At 41.6% G+C, this 19,107-nt stretch overlaps 1 protein-coding gene across 1 annotated transcript in view; it reads right to left on the bottom strand.

Moving 5' to 3' along the window:
* Positions 1-2,523: 2,523 nt before the first annotated feature.
* Positions 2,524-19,107, bottom strand: part of MEOX1 (mesenchyme homeobox 1) — a gene marked incomplete at its 5' end in the record, with an annotated part of 109,649 nt that continues 93,065 nt past the window's right edge. The window contains 2 exons of the mRNA XM_082272739.1: positions 2,524-3,217; positions 10,006-10,178. Coding sequence (XP_082128865.1) covers positions 3,095-3,217; positions 10,006-10,178 — 296 coding nt within the window. The 3' untranslated portion in view covers positions 2,524-3,094. The remainder of the gene's footprint in view (positions 3,218-10,005; positions 10,179-19,107) is intronic.

Raw genomic sequence — 19,107 nt, 5'->3', positions numbered from 1 at the left:
ATTGTACATATCCACTTTATTTAATTTTGGCATTGGAATATAAGATTGACACACTGAATATTATAATATATTAGGCTGTATACTGCCCTTGGGGGGCTCTCTAAACAGCTGTGTGTGGCCCTGGTATACCGCTTTTGATCTTTTGGGTTGGCCTAAACCCCTCTATTTGGGATTGAGCATCATTGAGCCCTTTCAACCTTCTGAGTAAGTGCTAGATATTTCCTTAAGCATTAGATATGGTAATTTCATAGGTAGAAGATTTATCAAGTTTTGTAAGTAATTGTGATTTACATTTGATATAAGCAGGACCTCCTGAAGAAGCCAATCTAGGTGAAACACATAGCGGTCAGGACCCACAATTGGATTTTCCTTCATCTGGCCCAGCAGAATTAATTTGCTATGTGTTATTTTTGGTAACTATGCTGTATACATATCTGGCCTAGAGCATATATAGTGTAGTACATATGGGCTATTATTACCCCACTTGGGATAGAAATGGACATCCTATATGGATGTAAGAAGACTTTTTACTGATTTTATTGATTCTTGGATTATGAATACATTTTGTATCTACACAAAACTTTAGTGCTCAATTCCTTTAACCACTTTACAACCGGAGGATTTTGCTGTCTTCCGTCCAGGCCACTTTTTGCGATTCGGCGCTGTGCGACTTCAACTGACAATTGCGCGGTCGTGCGACGCCGTACCCAAACGAAATTTACGTCCTTTTTCTCCCACAAACAGAGCTTTCTTTTGGTGGTATTTGATCACCTGTGCGATTTTTACTTTTTGCGCTATAAACAAAAAAAGAGCGTTTATTTTGAAAAAATAACAATATTTTTCACATTTTTTTATATGAAATTCCCCCCAAAAAAGATGTAAAAACCAATTTTTTTAAAAGTTTTTGGCCAATTTGTTTTATGCTACATATGTTTGGTAAAAAAAATCGCAATAAGCGTATTTTGATTGGTTTGCGCAAAAGTTATTGCGTTTACTAACAAAGGGAAAGATTTCTGTCATTTTTGGTGTTTTTTTTTTAACGCGTAATGGCGGCGATCTGCGATTTTTTTTGCGGGACTGCGACATTGCGGCGGACAGACCGGACCCCTGACTGACATTTTTGACACTTTTGGGGGTACCAGTGACATTACTGCAGTAATCAGTGCTATATATATGCACTGTTACTGTAAAAATGACACTGGCAGGGAAGGGGTTAATTTTATTGGAGAGGGAGGGGTTAATGTATGCCTGGTGCTTACTGACGTGTAGGGGGGGAGGTGACTATGTGATTCATGGACAGATCGGATGTCCAGCTATGCTGAACAGTCCGATCTGTCACTCCCTGTCACTATGGAGATCCGCCCGCTGTGTTTACACACAGCGGGCGGATCTCCAGACTCGATCCCCGACGATCGGGTAAGAGCAGCGGCGATCGCCGCTGCTCCTCCCCTGGCCCGACTCCCGCTGTGAATGAAAACAGCGGGAGCGAGCCTCCGGCGGCGCGCAAGCGCCGCCCAGAAGGGGAGGAGTCCAGTCACGTTAATACTACGTGACTGGACGGGAACGAGCCACTCTGCCGCAGTACTATTACCGTGAGCGGTAGTAGAGTGGTTAATCAGGGGTTATGTGTGGTAGGACTATAAAGTCCTTTTATTTTCTCTGCATTTTTCTTGAATTTCTGTATGTGGTCCCATGTCAATAGTTTGTGCTTTATATTGTATCTTATGCTGCAGTTTTAGGTATCCACTATGCCTATATGAACATTTAAAATCTATCTAAAGTCTCTAGCTGTCATGTTGAACTGTCACTTATCTCTATGGTAAATGCAAGTGGAAAACTGGATTTTTCCTGCACCTTCCTAGACAATATTGGATGGGGTGAAAGGGACAGAGCAGGGCTTTTCACATCACTTGACTAAGCTTCTTCAGATAGATGAATATTTACTGATAGGGCTATCAAGGGTGCCCTAAGGAACTGCAGCAGTCTACATTATAAATGAAGCTTTATGGTTTGACCATAGATCTGCTTCAGTCCCCTTGATCCTGGCTTTACCCCTCTCCACCTGCATCACTGTGTTCCATAGACTGATGCATGTGCGGGTGCGCTGAAGGGGTCTGCCCGGTCTTTGGGATCTGGAAGAACCCTTCGGTGCATCTGTGCATGTGCCAAATTGTACTCACGCACATGCACTGAAGGGGGTCCTGGAGCCTGGCAGACCCCTTCGGCAAAACTGGACACATCTATGTAACGTCATTCTCATCTAGGGGACAAAGGAGGAAAAGCTAAACAGCACTTTAAAAACAATCCAATTGTGGTAGAGGGAGGGGGCTAGTGCCAGGAACACCCATATTGTCTTTCAGGGTGAAGGCCCACTTTAGGGATACACGATTTCTAAAATGCATTAAAATAAGCACAAAACATCTTCACAAACAATATTTTATTAATTAAAACTTGTAATAAAAGAAAAGATTTACACAATAATTCCTGTAATTCAATACCTTAAAAAAAGTTTTTCTTAAAAAACAAAAATAGTCAACTATAGACAATGAATTGTAAATCTGAGGAATTAATGTGAAGGCAGGAATGATAAAACACAAGAAAAAAGATTAAAAAAAAAATCCAAAAGAACGCTTACATCTTCACCTTTGTATCATGTACGCAGTCAAAAATATGAGATGAATATGCTTTTATAAAATAAGTTTTATCTTGACAAGGCTTAGAACGCTGATTGGTTTCTTTTGTATCACTGATATTCCATGATCTAACCTCAAATCTAGCTCAAAGAAGTCCAAGGCACAAAATGATCCATCTCAAGCTGGTGTAAATGCTAAATTGTGATGGTAACGAAATCCTTAAGACAAAATGTTCATAGGAGCCTAATTAGCATTTTATATCAACATACTGAAATGATTGTCAACGCCTTAAACGGAATGTGGCTGTTTTTTTCCTCAAGTTTCTTTATTAAAATGTGGATGTTGCAGAAGAATTGTCTGTAGACAAAAAATATTTCCCAACGAGGACTGAAGGGCAAAAAAGAATATTGTCTTCATAAAAAAATAGGCAAGAAAGTTTGCCAACCACAGTAAAAATTAAATTATTCAGAGCTGGGAGATGCTGTAGAGTCCAAATCATCTGCATCTTGTTCATTTGGCGATACCGGCTGTCCACCTTTGACTCGCTTCCATTTCATTCTTCGGTTTTGAAACCAAACTTTAACCTACAAGCAAAATTAGAAGTAAATTAATATTTATTGAACACATTTATAGACCAGTCAAGGCAATTGGTAAAAAAATGTATGTGAACATGAAGTTTGGAGACTTGGAAAGTGGATGCTGCAATCAATAAGTCAGGATCTATTCACAAGCATCCTTTACCTATTAGATCATAAAAAAGCACAATTAGAATTACTTGCTCTTCATACAACAATTCTATTATAGTTATAATTCTGATCAATATGAGCTGATCAAAAGGAAGACACGTTCACAAGACTGCAGATGAAATTTGATTTTGGAAAAGGTTACACTATTACTAGGGATGATCGAACGGTTCAGGTCGACCATCAGTTCGACCCGAACATTGACTGTTCGAGGTTCGGCCGAATTTAGAACTTTTTGCTGAAAAAGTTCAGAATTCGGCAACCAGAACCGACCAAAATGCAATGGGACAGGAAATGGGCTTTAAAAGCCCATGATTGGACCAGAACCATTAGTAAAAGCCAATTGAGGGGGTAGGAGAATGCTAGGAATGTGATTGCAGTGACTAGTGGGTCCAGAGGCCAATCATTAGTGAATACGCCCCCCAGTATATAAGATAGCCCCGCCAAATCTCTACCATTTTAATACAGGGACGTGGAAGAGAGTGGAAGCAGTTCTGTTACTTCTGCTTCAAAAGTGTAATTTGGCAATTATTAGTGTGAGGAAAGGGATATCTAGTGTAGTTAGGGTGCTATTTTCCACTTTAGTTAGCTTCAAAAATCTAGTTTCTGTAGGGAAAGTGTTAAGTGCCAGGGTGACCGTAGTGTAGTGTAGGGTGAACTGACACTGACTGCTATAGCAGGGTGACCAAACCCTTCCATTTCAGGGTGACCGCTATAGAGAAAAGATCGTTTCTCTTAGGTGACTTATAGAACAGGGATATGGCTTCTCGCCGGTCAGCCTGCTTTTTGCTGCAGGCGTTTAGAGGGCTTTTTTGAGGACATGTTTGGAGTCAGGCATGGCATCTGAACTTGTGTATAGGGGTATATATACACACACATGTATGTATATATACACCTACACATACAGTGGGTACAGAAAGTATTCAGACCCCTTTAAATTTTTCACTCTTTGTTATATTGCAGCCATTTGCTAAAATCATTTAAGTTCATTCTTCTCCCTCATGAATATACACATAACACCCCATACTGACAGAAGAACACAGAATTGTTGACATTGTTGCAGATTTATTAAAAAAGAAAAACTGAAATATCACATGGTCCTAAGTATTCAGACCCTTTGCTCAGTATTTAGTAGAAGCCCCCTTTTGATCTAATACAGCCAGGAGTCTTTTTGGGAAAGATGCAACAAGTCTTTCACACCTGGATTTGGGGATCCTCTGCCATTCCTCCTTGCAGATCCTCTCCAGTTCTGTCAGGTTGGATGGTAAACGTTGGTGGACAGCCATTTTTAGGTCTCTCCAGAGATGCTCAATTGGGTTTAAGTCAGGGCTCTGGCTGGGCCATTCAAGAACAGTCACGGAGTTGTTGTGAAGCCACTCCTTCGTTATTTTAGCTGTGTGCTTAGGGTCATTGGCTTGTTGGAAGGTAAACCTTCGGCCCAGTCTGAGCTCCAGAGCACTCTGGAGAAGGTTTTTGTCCAGGATATCCCTGTACTTGGCCGCATTCATCTTTCCCTCAATTGCAACCAGTCGTCCTGTCCCTGCAGCTGAAAAACACCCCCACAGCATGATGCTGCCACCACCATGCTTCACTGTTGGGACTGTATTGGACAGGTGATGAGCAGTGCCTGGTTTTCTCCACACATACCGCTTAGAATTAAGGCCAAAAAGTTCTATTTTGGTCTCATCAGACCAGAGAATCTTATTTCTCACCATCTTGGAGTCCTTCAGGTGTTTTTTAGCAAACTCCATGCGGGCTTTCATGTGTCTTACACTGAGGAGAGGCTTCCGTCGGGCCACTCTGCCATAAAGCCCCGACTGGTGGAGGGCTGCAGTGATGGTTGACTTTCTACAACTTTCTCCCATCTCCTGACTGCATCTCTGGAGCTCAGCCACAGTGATCTTTGGGTTCTTTTTTACCTCTCTCACCAAGGCTCTTCTCCCCCGATAGCTCAGTTTGGCCGGAAGGCCAGCTCTAGGAAGGGTTCTGGTCGTCCCAAACGTCTTCCATTTGAGGATTATGGAGGCCAATGTGCTCTTAGGAACCTTAAGTGCAGCAGAAATCTTTTTGTAACCTTGGCCAGATCTGTGCCTTGCCACAATTCTGTCTCTGAGCTCTTCAGGCAGTTCCTTTGACCTCATGATTCTCATTTGCTCTGACATGCATTGTGATCTGGAAGGTCTTCTATAGACAGGTGTGTGGCTTTCCTAATCAAGTCCAATCAGTATAATCAAACACAGCTGGACTCAAATGAAGGTGTAGAACCATCTCAAGGATGATCAGAAGAAATGGAAAGCACCTGAGTTAAATATATGAGTGTCACAGCAAAGGGTCTGAATACTTAGGACCATGTGATATTTCAGTTTTTCTTTTTTAATAAATCTGCAACAATGTCAACAATTCTGTGTTTTTCTGTCAGTATGGGGTGCTATGTGTACATTCATGAGGAATAAGAATGAACTTAAATGATTTTAGCAAATGGCTGCAATATAACAAAGAGTGAAAAATTTAAGGTGGTCTGAATACTTTCCGTACCCACTGTATATAGGTGTGAAAATAGCAGAACACTATGCTTGCAGTAATGAAATAATTAACAGGCATATGGCTCCGCTCCTATCACATCTATATGTGTGTATTTGTATAATACATATAAGTGTGTGTGTATATATACCCCTATACAGAAGTTCAGATGTTTTGCCTGCCTCCAAAGACCCCAAAAAAATGCCCAAAAAAACGCCTGCGCCAAAAAAAAAAACAAAAAACGCCCAGGTGTGTTATTGCAGGCGTTTTTTTGGGGCATTTTTTGGGAGTCTTTGGAGTCAGGCATGACATCTGAACTTGTGTATAGGGGTATATATACACACACACTTATATGTATTATACACATACACACATATAGGTGTTATAGGAGCGGAGCCATATGCCTGTTAATTATTTCATTAGCGCAAGCATAGTGTTCTGCTACTTTCACACCTATATATGTGTATGTGTATATATACATATAAGTGTGTGTATATATATACCCCTATACACAAGTTCAGATGTCATGCCTGACTCCAAAGACCCCCCAAAAAATGCCCAAAAAAACGCCTGCTACAAAACCGGCAAGGTGTGAAAATAGCGGAGCCATATCCCTGTTCTATAAGTGACCTAAGAGAAACAATCTTTTTTTTCTGGTTCTGGACATGCTACAGAGCTGAAACTTCACAGGTACACTTTTTAGACCCCCGAGACACTAAATCCAAAGTCAAAATAAAAAAAATCTCATTTTTTTTTCAATAATTTTTTCAATAATTGTTTTAAGAACTTTTTTTTGTGTGATTAATAGTCTCTGGGGTATGACCCAGAACCCTAGGCACTTTTAAGGGGCATTTATTGGGTTTTAGGGCTTCAAAATTGGGTTTTTTGATTACCGAAGTTCGGGTCCCATTGATTTCAACGGGGTTCTGAAATCCGGGCCGAACTTTCTGGAAGTTCTGGTGTTCTGGTTGAACCGAACTTTTGAAAAGTTCGATCATCCCTAACTATTACTTTTACTATTAAGACTTGGGTCTAAGACAGGCAAATCATTTATACTTAAATAAGTTCAGCAATACTAGCCTACACTTTAAAATTGATTTCAAATTTTGCAGCAAATTTGAGTCCTTATTCACACAATATGCCTATGTAACCTGAACTGTAGCTGATAACTGCTGTGGAACTTTTTAAATATTTATTAATGCAGAAGTGAAGCAGATATCTTTGAGAAGACCACCTTGCAATGCTCGTCGGTGGAGTGTCTCCAGTGCAGGGCGCAGCCATCTTGGCTGGGTCTGGGGGACAGTGATTGGTTAATGCAACAGAGCAAGGGGACAGTGAACTGGGCTGGGAAAGGGAGCTCTGTTGTGCCACCAGCCTGCAGAATGCAGGGAGGAAGCCACTGTGGGGACCATGTGCTGCTGCAACCATTTGCCTATGTTGAGCAGCTGACAGAGAGCACCACAAGGTTGCAGTGAAGGGGAAGTAGTGGTGTGTTGCCAGAGTTTGCTGAAGCTATTTGATGCTGTGCTGCTCAGGAGAAAAGGGCTGATCAGAGACTGCTGCTGCCATTATACCCTGTGCAAAGCTATATGTGAGGGGACAGTCCTGGAAGCAAGCAGGTGTATGGGAAAGAGACAGAGCTGATGCTGGATAAGCAGATCCCTGCTATTTCTGACCACAATCAAGTGAGAACTCAAGAGAAGCAAAGAGACTGAGAAACTTTTCCATGGAATGGTGTGATTTGAAAGCCTGTGTGAAATCAGGCTGTACCAGGGAGCACTCCCTTTTCTTTTTAAAAAGGAAAACAGGAACTATATCAGCAGGATTGAAAGAGAGAGATCATTAGGAACTTCTATCGCTGTCTGACTTGAACTTGAATTTACTGAATCAGAGCCATGGGACTGGTAGGGGACTAACTACATATACCTTAATCTGCTGTCTACCAGGAACAGTTGTGTATTCTTCAAGGGCCCCAACTTTGCAGCCAATGTTTTTATTATTCATTATTTACTGCCCAGTGGGACAAGCATTTGTGAGGTCCGGTAATGACGTTATACTTACTCGGTATTCCAAAATAAAAAGGGGCAGTGTTCCCTTCCTCCCTATTTGCACAAAAATTAAAAGGGTAAACTAATTATTTATCCTGGCCACCCCTCCAGACCCTGTTGCATATAGCGGCCATGATGTCCCATGCTACCAAAGTACACTATACACCACAATACGCAGCCCTGGAGTGAGTAACCATCATAATTCTTGCAACGTCAGCACAAACATGTGACTGTGCTGAACAATGAGAATCACTTTTTTCCACACCTTCCCAGGAGAAGAAGCCTCAGATTAACTTCTTATTGATCAGCACGATCATATGGCTGCACTAACCAATGAGTGTTTGCCATCGCAGGTCTATATATTGCAGTGTGTGGTGTACAAAAAACTACACCAGTGGCTGATACATGCAGGGGGGGGGGGGGGTCTGAAGGGTTAGCCAAGCTATTCAGAGTTAGTTTGCCCATTTAAATCTCAAAAAGTGAACTTACTTTTGAAAAAACATAAGGAATAACATAGGAATAACATAACCTTATCCGCTGTGAAGCATTAGGGGCCCAGATATGGTTAGTAATCATTAAAGAACTAATATTCAAACGTGTATAAAAACGTTTTTTAGACTCTTTGTTTAAGCCTGGGTTACATTGCCTCGACTTCATCGCAGCTTGTATACAACTTCTTCGACAGAAGTCAATGCATGTCGTATTAAAGCGGAGTTCCACCCTGGGAATACTTTTTTTAATAAAAATACCCCCAGGACAGTCAGGGCTAGTACATTCCACAATGGCTAGCCTCTGATCTGTCCCGGGTTGCACTTACCTTTTAGGAGAAATACTTACCTTGAAAAAGTATTGTCCAGCGCTGCCATCTCAGGTGTGGGCAACTGGAAGCCAGCGCGATCCTCTTCTGCGTCCTCTTCTGTCTTCTTCGGTCCCACGATGCACTGCACCGGCCCCGCCGTCACTTCTGGTGCGCGCGCGTCATCCCTCCACAGCTTTTGGGGAAGCCCAGAAGCTGTTTAGAAGGGAATGACGCGCGCGCCCCAGAACTGACGTCGGGGCCGGTGCAGGCGCAATGATTCCTGGGAGCGATGACATTCAGCTCCCAGGAATCATTGCAAAGTCAGGAAGTGACGACGGGCCGTGGCCGCCGAGGGGAGGAAGAAGGAAGAAAGGTAAGTATATTTTCTTCTATACGAGGTAAGTAAAAAAAAAAAATGCGATTATCCATTTGTGACCCGGAGCGAGAAGATGGAGGTAAGTATAAATTTAGGGTGGAACTCCACTTTAAGTTACACCCAAGTATATCAGACCCCCCCCCCCAAAAAAAAAAAAAAAAACGGAGGCCCCCCCACCCCCACATATATTCACGTACAAATGTAAACACACATGTCGGGGCGCCTACATCTGAAAATGTTGTTTGCAATACACGCTACATATCGCCATGCACACCGGTAGGAGAGTATTAATTCTTGCACCAGACCTCATTGGTAACATTAAACTGATGACCGATAGGGAGCTTTTAAAGCACCGCCTATGGAAAATATAAGGTACTGAAGCTTGTCGCCATATCACAGGCACATGCCAATTTAAGGTTTGATGTGTTGGGTAGCTATTTACTTGGTGGAACCTCGGCTTTTGTATTTTACCAAAACATTGAGTAATTTATTGTGTTTTTGTGCCCCCTAAAATGAACTTTAATGTTTAATGTTGTTGGTGAAGCATTTTTTTTTTAAATTGTTAGTTTAAGCCTGCAATCCAACATTAAAAACCAATAAAATGTCATACCCTATGCTCCGATCAGTGATAGGTAGACTCCAATTACTTGTCATGGCACATTGGGGTTCATTTACTAAAACTGGAGAATGCATAATTTAGTGAAGCTCTGCATAGAAAAGGAATCAGCTTCCATTTTTTTTTGTCAAAGCTTAATTTAACAAGCTGAAGTTAGAAGCTGATTGGCTACTATGCACAGTTGCAACTGATTTTCCACTCTCCAATTTTAGTGCATCAACCCCATTGGGTCTTACCAGCACAATTCAGCATGTATCAGATTGAACATACCTGTCTTTCAGTGAGGTCAAGGTTTACAGCTATCTCATATCGCCGTAGTCGGGTTAGGTAATTATGATGAGCAAATTCAGCCTCTAGCTCTCGGAGTTGTTCTTTGGTAAAAGCTGTTCTTTCTTTTCTGGCTTTGCTGTTTGTTTCTGGCTTGTTTGTGGCATCTCCATTTTCTGCAGAAATGGAAACCAAAGATGATGTTATATAGTACAGAACCATCTAGATCAGCCATTGTAAAATACAGAAAGGTTCAGAGCACTCCTGTGTATATGAACTTTACGAATTTATTGTAGGAAGATAGTGTACATTTTTAATGTAGATTATTAAGGTTCAGCAGAAGACAACGGTTGTTAGAAATCAGATCTACTGGAATTTATTGTGCACATTTGTATTTACTTCTACAGAGATTAGTAGTAGTGATAGACTGGTTCTAGACATTACCCACTCATAGACAGTTGAGGTGAATAATTCCCGCCATGATGACCAAAAATTTCCCCGGCAACCAGCGTGTCCTGTCCAGATGCACCCAGGTCTTAGCCAGCACAGTTCTTTGTTGTATTCTAGTATTTAATATTACCACTTTGTCTTACAACGCCTAGACATGACAGTAATACATTTACAGATCTTCTTCTCATAAATGGTGACACAGAGGAAGCTGGCTTCCACTTTCTAGAGCAGTGGTTGTCAACTTATGAGCTAAAGGGGGGCCTCAAATGTGGCCCCTGACATCACCAAAGGGCTGCACATAATGTTCAATATATGTATTGTTTGAGAGGACTTTCAAAAACTGCAGACCTAATAGAGGAAATAAGGGTCAGAGAGTGTGGGCATGCTACATTTTTGGCTGAGGATATACTGAGAAGACAATACAAAACTGGGAGCTTGTTACATGAGGGTCGTAGAGATTAATACCCCAATCAGAGTAAAGGGGGCTGACTACAAATGCATGCCACACTTTTCAGATATGTATTTGTAAAAAATTTTGAAAAGTCTTCAAAAGACTTTAGACTGGGATGGAGGTTCACCTTCTAGCAGGACAACGACCCTAAACATACAGCCAGAGCTACAATGAAATGGTTTAGATCATGGGTGTCCAACCTTTTGGCTTCTCTGGGCCACATTGAGTGTAGAGAAATTTTCTCGGGCCACATATAAACATTTTCTATAGTTAAGGTTTATAAGTAATAAAATGCCGCCGCACTCCCCGCACTAATTTAACACAACTAGGGGATGATCAAATGAAATGGAATCAGTATACAGAGGTTTACTTCTTCTGAGAGATATTAAAGGAACACTCTAACCACCATGACCACTTCAGTGATTTGAAGTGGTCATGGTGGTAGGAGTCAGAAACACTGCACATGCTCACCTCCCCCCCTCCCCTCCGAGGCAGCCTCTGCCTACCGTTATTTAGAAGCCACTGTGGCCATGCCCCCGACCCAACTTCGTTCCTTCCCAGAAAAAAAAAAATTGTCAGGGGGCAGTGGGCCGCATTGCCTGGGGTTCTGGGCCGCATGTAGCCCCCAGGCCACAGGTTGGACATGCCTTGTTTAGATCAAAGCATAATCATGTGTTAGAATGACCCAGTCAAAGTCCAGACCTAAATCTGATTGAGAATCTTTGGCATCTATTCAATCTATTCAATCTGACAGAGCTTGAGCTATTTTGCAAAGAATGGGCAAAAATGTCACTCTCTAGATGTGCAAAGCTGGTAGAGACATACCCAAAAAGACTTGCATCTGTAATTGCAACAAAAGGTGGTTCTTCAAAGTATTGACTCGGGGGGCTAAATACAAAAACACGCTACACTTTTCAGATATTTATTTGTAAAAAATTTTGAAAAGCATTTATCATTTTCCTTCCACTTCACAATTATGTGCCACTTTGTGTTGGTTTATCACAAAAAAAAATCCCAATAAAATACATTTACGTTTTTGGTTGTAACATGACAAAATGTGGAAAATTTTAAGGGGTTTGAAGACTTTTTCAAGACATTGTATCTGTAACCACCTTCTCAAGTTAAAATGGTTTAAGGACACATTGAAGATCGATCATACACTGACCATCTACATTCAAGATCAAAGAGAGAAGTTCCAGATCACATCATCTCATCCATCATCGGAACATTTCGGGACACACATCTTTAATCTTAGCTAAAAGCCATTTTGGAAAGACAGGCTCCACATTAACCTCAGCCCATCTCCATCCATTGGTCGGCAGCCATCTTTGAGGGTTTGGTCAACAGCCATCCTGTCCTTTTCAGCCAAGCGAGCACTTTTATCTACTTAGAGGGTAACTATATCATATTATTCTTTAGATGGTTGTTGTTTGTTTTATTAATGTGCCAACTGCAATAGTGTTGCTGGGTAATTAATATTCTGATCACAGTAACATAACCTCTAGAATTAGATTTTTTTTTTTTTTTTACTTTTTTTTTCTGTTCCAATTTCCGTATTCACTCACACTTTTGCGTATTTCGACACTTATTGTTTCTGCAAGAGAATAACGGTTGGAATCTGTAAAACGCAGATTATTGTCTACCTGATTTAGTTAGAAGTGGTTATGCTGTATTCGAGAGTAAATTGATTAATTGATTTGATATAAATATTTGATATAAATATATAGAAATCAGCTTTAGATCAGAATCAGAAATATATAAAAATCCTTTTTCATCGTTTTTTATACAATTTTGGAAACAGGTAATTTTTCTCATTCACTAATGTGCGCTGATGAGGCTGCACTGATGGGCACTAATAGGCTGCACTGATGGGCACTGATGAGGCGACACTAATGGGCACTGATAAGTGGCAATGATAGGTGGCACTGGTGGGCAGCGCTGATAGGTGACACTGATGAGGAGGCACTGATGGGCACTGATTGGCAGCATTGGTGGGCACTGATTGGCAACACTGGTGGGCACTGATTGGCAGCACAGGTGGGCACACATTGGCAGCACTGATGGGCACACATTGGCAGCACTGGTGGGCACACATTGGCACCACTTGTGGACTGCACTGATAATCAGGACACCGATAATCAGTGCTATGATTATTAGTGTAGATGTCCCTTTCAGAAAAGTCGGCTATCAGTTCTCTTCTCCTCTCCTCTCCTCATGCTCTCAGCATGAGGAAAAGAGTGCCGATATCCGGCTTCTGTTGACATTCGTGAAGAGCTGTGATTGGACACAGCTGATCACATGGTAAAGAGCCACTGACAAGCTCTTTACCGCAATCTGTGATCAGAAGTGTCCTCTGGACACTGTAATCACAGAGCACACCGCCAGTCGGCAAGTGGTTAAAGTATATTCACCAACCATCCTGAGTGCAGCCTACCATAATAAATACTTACCTTCCTCCCTATTGCAGAGAATTGTGCAACCTTTGCATTAAAACAGTCCCTGCAGAGTACTCTTTAACAAGCATGCCTGTTTACTCCTATAGGTGAGCTGTATTCTAGCCATCCATCAAAATTTGACTCACACATAGGAATGAATCACTAAAAAGTGAACTTGTCCTTTAAACTAAGTTGAAAAGATCTTATCAAGATATCCTAAAACGGTTTCCAAAACTGCCTGTCCTAATATATTTGAGTGGCTATTTTTAGCCCTTGACAGCTCCTGTATATTTCTATATTCTGTTAAATATCTACTACTCTCTGCCAATAAACTGAAAAGCTGCAGTACAGCTGCAGTATTTAACAGGTTGCAGCATTTGTTTAGCTAATACAATAATGTTATTTCTTTATCGTACATCACGGGACACACAACAGCCATAATAATTACAATTAAGTTTTGGCCTAAGCCGTTTGGATCTAGAGCCAAGCCTTTAGGTCAAGGGCAGAAGAAACCCTGGACCCAGAGACCTACCAAGCCTAGCTCTAAATCTATCTTGTAAAGGAACGCCCTCCACCTGACTGAGGGGAAGGCTGCTACAGTTCTCGGAGGCCTGGGTGGAAATGATTCAGGACAACTGGGTTATTTCCACAGTCTCGCAGGGGTACAAAGTAGAATTTTGGATGTTTCCTCAACCTCGGTTTGTTAGGTCAAACATACCTGCAGATTCTCTAAAAATAAGATCATTCTTTCTGGCTCTGGACCATCTGAGGTCTCATGCAGTGATTACTGAAGTTTCAGACAATGATAAATTCAGGGGTTTCTACTGAAACCTTTTCATAGTCCCCAAGCCAAATTGAGATGTCAATTCGCTCAGTCATGGCCTCTCTGCGTGGAGTTGAAATTGTAGCATCCATAGACATTAAGGATGCATACCTTTACGTGCCAATTTTTCCAGCCCATCAAAGGTTTATGCACTTTGCAGTGGAAGACCATAATTTTAGGTTCGTGGCCTTGCCCTTTGGGTTAGCCACGGCTCCACAGAAACCCTAGCTCCAGTATTGGCTATTCTAAGGTCTCAAGGGATAGCAGTGGTAGGATACCTGGACGATCTATTTATTACAGAAGTCTGGAAATCTTACATTTCTTGGAGTGAGGCTAGGAAGTGGCATCCCCATAAATATATAATTGGGAGAATTCTAGCCTTCTTGCAAGTAGGGGTACATATGAAGCTAGCTTTAGGCATAGGTCAAATTTCAGCCTTGTCTGTCTTTTTTTCAAAGATGAATTGCTTTGCATTCCTTGGTCTGAGCCTTCATACAAGGGGTGATACGTATGCTTCCAGCAGTTAGGCCACCGTTGTGTCCTTGGGATTTAAATTTGGTCTTGGCAGTTCTACAGAAACAGCCTTTTGAGCCCATTCAACATATTCCTCTGATTCTTTCTGACTAGAAAGTTAGTATTTTTGGTTGCAGTAACTTTAGCTGGAAGAGTTTTAGAGTTAGCGGCTCTTTCTTGTAAGGAGCCATTTTTGATCTTACATCAAGATAGGGTGATTCTACGTCCACACCCAGGGTTTTTGCCTAAGGTGGTGTCTGCTTTTCATTTGAATCAAGACATTTTACTGCCTTCCTTCTTTCCAAATCCTCAAACAGCAGAGGAAAAGTTGTTACATTCTCTCGATGTAGTACGTGCATTTTAAGATCTATTTAAAGATGTCAGCTCAGATTCAGATGACTGACCTTCTGATCGTGCTGCCAGAAGGGCCCAGGAAAGGGGAGGCAGCATCTAGGTCTACAATTTCTCAGTGGATTCGCCAGGTCATTTCCCAGGCATATGGTTTAAAGGGGAAGGTTCCACCTTTTCAGTTAAAGGCACACACTACCAAAAGAGTAGGTGCTTCTTGGGCAGTTCGCCATCAAGCTTCTATGGCTCAGATTTGCAGGGTCACTTCTTGATCTTAGGTACATAAGTTCGGTAGATTCTATCAGCTGGATGTTAGGACCCGGGAGGATTCTAAATTTGGCCGCAGTGTACTGCCGGCAGCTATGTAGGTCTTTTCGGTCTTATGGCGGTTTTTCATATTTAGTGTCCCCCTCCCCTCAAGTGCATTGCTTTGGGACGTCCCAGATAGTAATTATTATGGTGTATGATAAAGTGATGTACGATAAAGAAAATTGGATTTTTCCTACAGCTTATCTGTAAAATCCTTTTATTGGGAGTACATCACGGGACACATAGGTTCCTCCCCTCTTGTCTGGAATGTTTATTGCTTGCTACAAAACTGAGGTACTTCCTGTATGGGAGGGGTTGTATAGAGGGGACCTCCTATTTTTTGGTTGACAGTGTCCATTCACCTATAAATGAAGTATAACCCAGATAGTAATTATTATGGCTGCTCTGTGTCCCGTGATGTACTCCAAGAAAATGATTTTACAGGCAAGCTGTAGGAAAAATCCAATTTTCTCACCACTGAACTACAGGACTACTGCAAAAACTGCAGGACTAATGCCACTGACACCCAACTCAGTAGATTCCCATTAACTGTAATGTATGACTATCATCTATTTTTAGCAAATTGTGTTCATGGACTTGACTTAAAATCTAGATACTACTGCAGGTCACAAGAAAATACAAAGAGATCTAGCTGCCTGGAATTGGGTGATCCTGGTGGCCCTTACTAAATAGACCTAAAAATGTTTTTGAAACTGAAGTCTATTTTCCCCATATTTAGCACTACCTGGAGTCATTTTTACATTTAGTGACCTTGTTTTTCCACTTACTAGCCTGTAATATTCCTTTATTACCAGGCCATTTTCAGCGCTGTGACAGTTTGACGGACAATAACTCCATTGTGCAACTTTGTGCTGAAATTAGTTTTATAACATTTATTTTGGATAGACAGAATTTTCTTTTGGTGGTATTTAATACCCACTGCTTTTTATACTGTATATAAAAGGAAAAAAGTCCCTAACTTTTGAAAAAAAAATTCTATCCACTCCATTCTATTCCATTCCATTTCAACTTTCTTTTAAAATAAAAATGCCAGCATAGTACAAAATCCCACAAAATGACCCTTTTTGGGAAAGCAGACACCAGGTAATTAGGTGATCTCACTTTTTGCCACAACTCTTTGGAAATGAAGAAACATTCCAGTACTGAGGGGGTAAAACATGGAGCTGAGAATGATGTACCAGGTACTTGAAATGTACAGGTCATACACAGAGGAAGGAGGAAGGGGTAATGTACAGGTCATATACACTGCCTGGCCAAAAAAAAAAAAAGTTGCCACCTCGAATTAACTAAGCAACTAACTAAACTAAGCATGCAGTAACTGTCCTATTGGATAGTTACTGCATGTGCCCAAAGAATGAAGACAGCTGACTACCAGAATATACTGAATGACCGGGTTATTCCATCAATGGATTTTTCTTCCCTGATGGCACGGGCATATTCCAACATGACAATGCCAGGATTCATTGGGCTCAAATTGTGAAAGAGTGGTTCAGGGAGAATGAGACATCATTTTCACACATGGATTGGCCACCACAGAGTCCAGAACTTAACCCCATTGAGAATCTTTGGGATGTGCTGGAGAAGGCTTTGTGAAGTGGTCCTACTCTCCCATCATCAATACAAGATCTTGGTGAAAAATGAATGCAACACTGAACGGAAATACATTTTGTGACATTGCAGAAGCTTATCAAAACAATGCCACAGCAAATATGTGCCATAATCAAAGCCAACAAAATATTAGAGTGTGACCTTTTTGTTTTGGTGGCAAATTATTTTTTTTGGCCAGGCAGTGTATATAGTGGCATTGAGATGAAGGGGTTAATGTTCAGATGTGTAAAAGAAGGCAGGTGAATGGGTTAATATACAGATAACATGGAGAAACCATGAAAATAGTATAAGTAGGAGGGTAGGGGGCATGAAAGGATTAAAAAAATAAATCCCTGTGTCACTGAAGCAGAAAGAATGAATCTGCAGCTACTGATGCATTTATTCTATCCACATACACAAGTACTCAATCTCTCATATTCCCTTGTTGTAAGGAAAATGGGAGGGATCATCACTGTAAACAGTACCATGTGATTGCGGTGATGACCAATCAGAGCAATGACGTGGTTCTAAGCCCCTTGGATTGTCTTGGTACAGTGTCTCCGTGTACCAAGCCATCTAATGACAGCTTGGTTCACTGCGATTACCGGGCAGATTTGCCACCCGACACCTATTTAAAGTGGAACTTCACCTTAATAGAGAAGTTCTGCTTTATGTCCTCCTCCCCCTCATTTACTACATTTGACATATTACATTTTTTGGGGGGGAGTGGGTACCTAGTTTTGTCTGTGCAATTCTAGCAGAAGTTTAGCCCCCTCTCTTTACCCACAGCCTTCTGGGACAACTCACATGCCCCCCAAAGACTGCGGGACCATTCACAAAGCACAGCCTAGCTCATGCATGCGCAGTGCAAAGCTGGCTGTGAAGCTGCAAGCAATCACAGTCGGCATTCCACGGTAAACATGCTGGCACCGGGGACACGAAGATTGGTGAAGAACTGGGCTGGGTGAGGACAGAGCTGCATCCATGGACAGGTAAGTGTCCTTATATTAAATGTCTACAGGATTTTTTTCTCTCTGGGGTTAAGATTCTCTTTAAGGGCCACTGATCCGCCATTGAAAATACATACAGGGAAAAGGGGTAAAGGAACACAACATGTTCTTTCAGTAAAATACACTATATTGTCAAAAGTATTGAGATGCCTGTCTTTACACACACATGAACTTTAATGGTATATATATATATATATATATATATATATATATATATATATATATATATATATATATGTTACCAAAAGTGTTGGGACCCCTGCCTTTTTGCACACACATGAACCTTAATGGCATCCCGATCTTAGTTCGTAGGGTTCAATATTGAGTTGGCCCACCCTTTGCAGCTACGACAGCTTAAAATCTTCTGGGAAGGCTGTCCACAAGGTTTAGGAGTGTGTCTATGGGATGTTTGACTATTCTTCCAGAAGTACATTTGTGAGGTCAGACATTGGACAACAAGGCCTGGTTCGCAGTCTCTGCTCTAGTTCCTCCCAAAGGTGTTCTGTCGGGTTAAGGGCAGCACTCTGTGCGGGCCAGTCAAGTTCCTCCACCCCAAACTCACTCATCCATGTCTTTATGGACTTTGCTTTGTTCACTGGTGCACAGTTATATTGGAACAGGAAGGGGTCATCCCCAAACTGTTCCCACAAAGTTGGGGGTATGAAATTGTCCATAATGTCTTGGTATGCTTCTCTTCACTGAAACTAAGGGGCCAAGCCCTACCCCTGAAAAACAACCCCACACCATAATCCCCCCTCCACCAAATGATTTGGACCAGTGCACAAAGCAAGGTCCATAAAGACATGGATGAGCGAGTTTTGGGTGGAGGAACCTGACTGGCCTGCACAGAGTGCTGACCTCAACTGCGAGCCAGGCCCTCTCGTTTATATCAGTGCCTGATTCCACAAATGCGCTTCTGGAAGAATAGTCAAACATTCCCATATATACACTCCTAAACCTTGTGGACAGCCTTCCTAGAAGAGTTGAAGCTGTTATAGCTGCAAAGGCTGGGCTAACTCAATATTGAACCCTACAGTCTAAGAGTAGAATGCCATTAAAGTTCATCTGCATGCAAAGGGGGGCGTCACAATCATTTTGACAATATAGCATATAGGAAAGGCAAAGTAATGGCTGAGCTGCTCAGACATACTTATGTGA

The sequence above is a fragment of the Pelophylax lessonae genome, assembly GCF_965119305.1.
Source record: "Pelophylax lessonae genome assembly, chromosome: 11".
Lineage (NCBI taxonomy): Eukaryota > Metazoa > Chordata > Amphibia > Anura > Ranidae > Pelophylax > Pelophylax lessonae.
The sequence above is the reverse complement of the archived record's forward strand: the minus strand, read 5'-3'. Positions and strand labels throughout refer to the sequence as shown.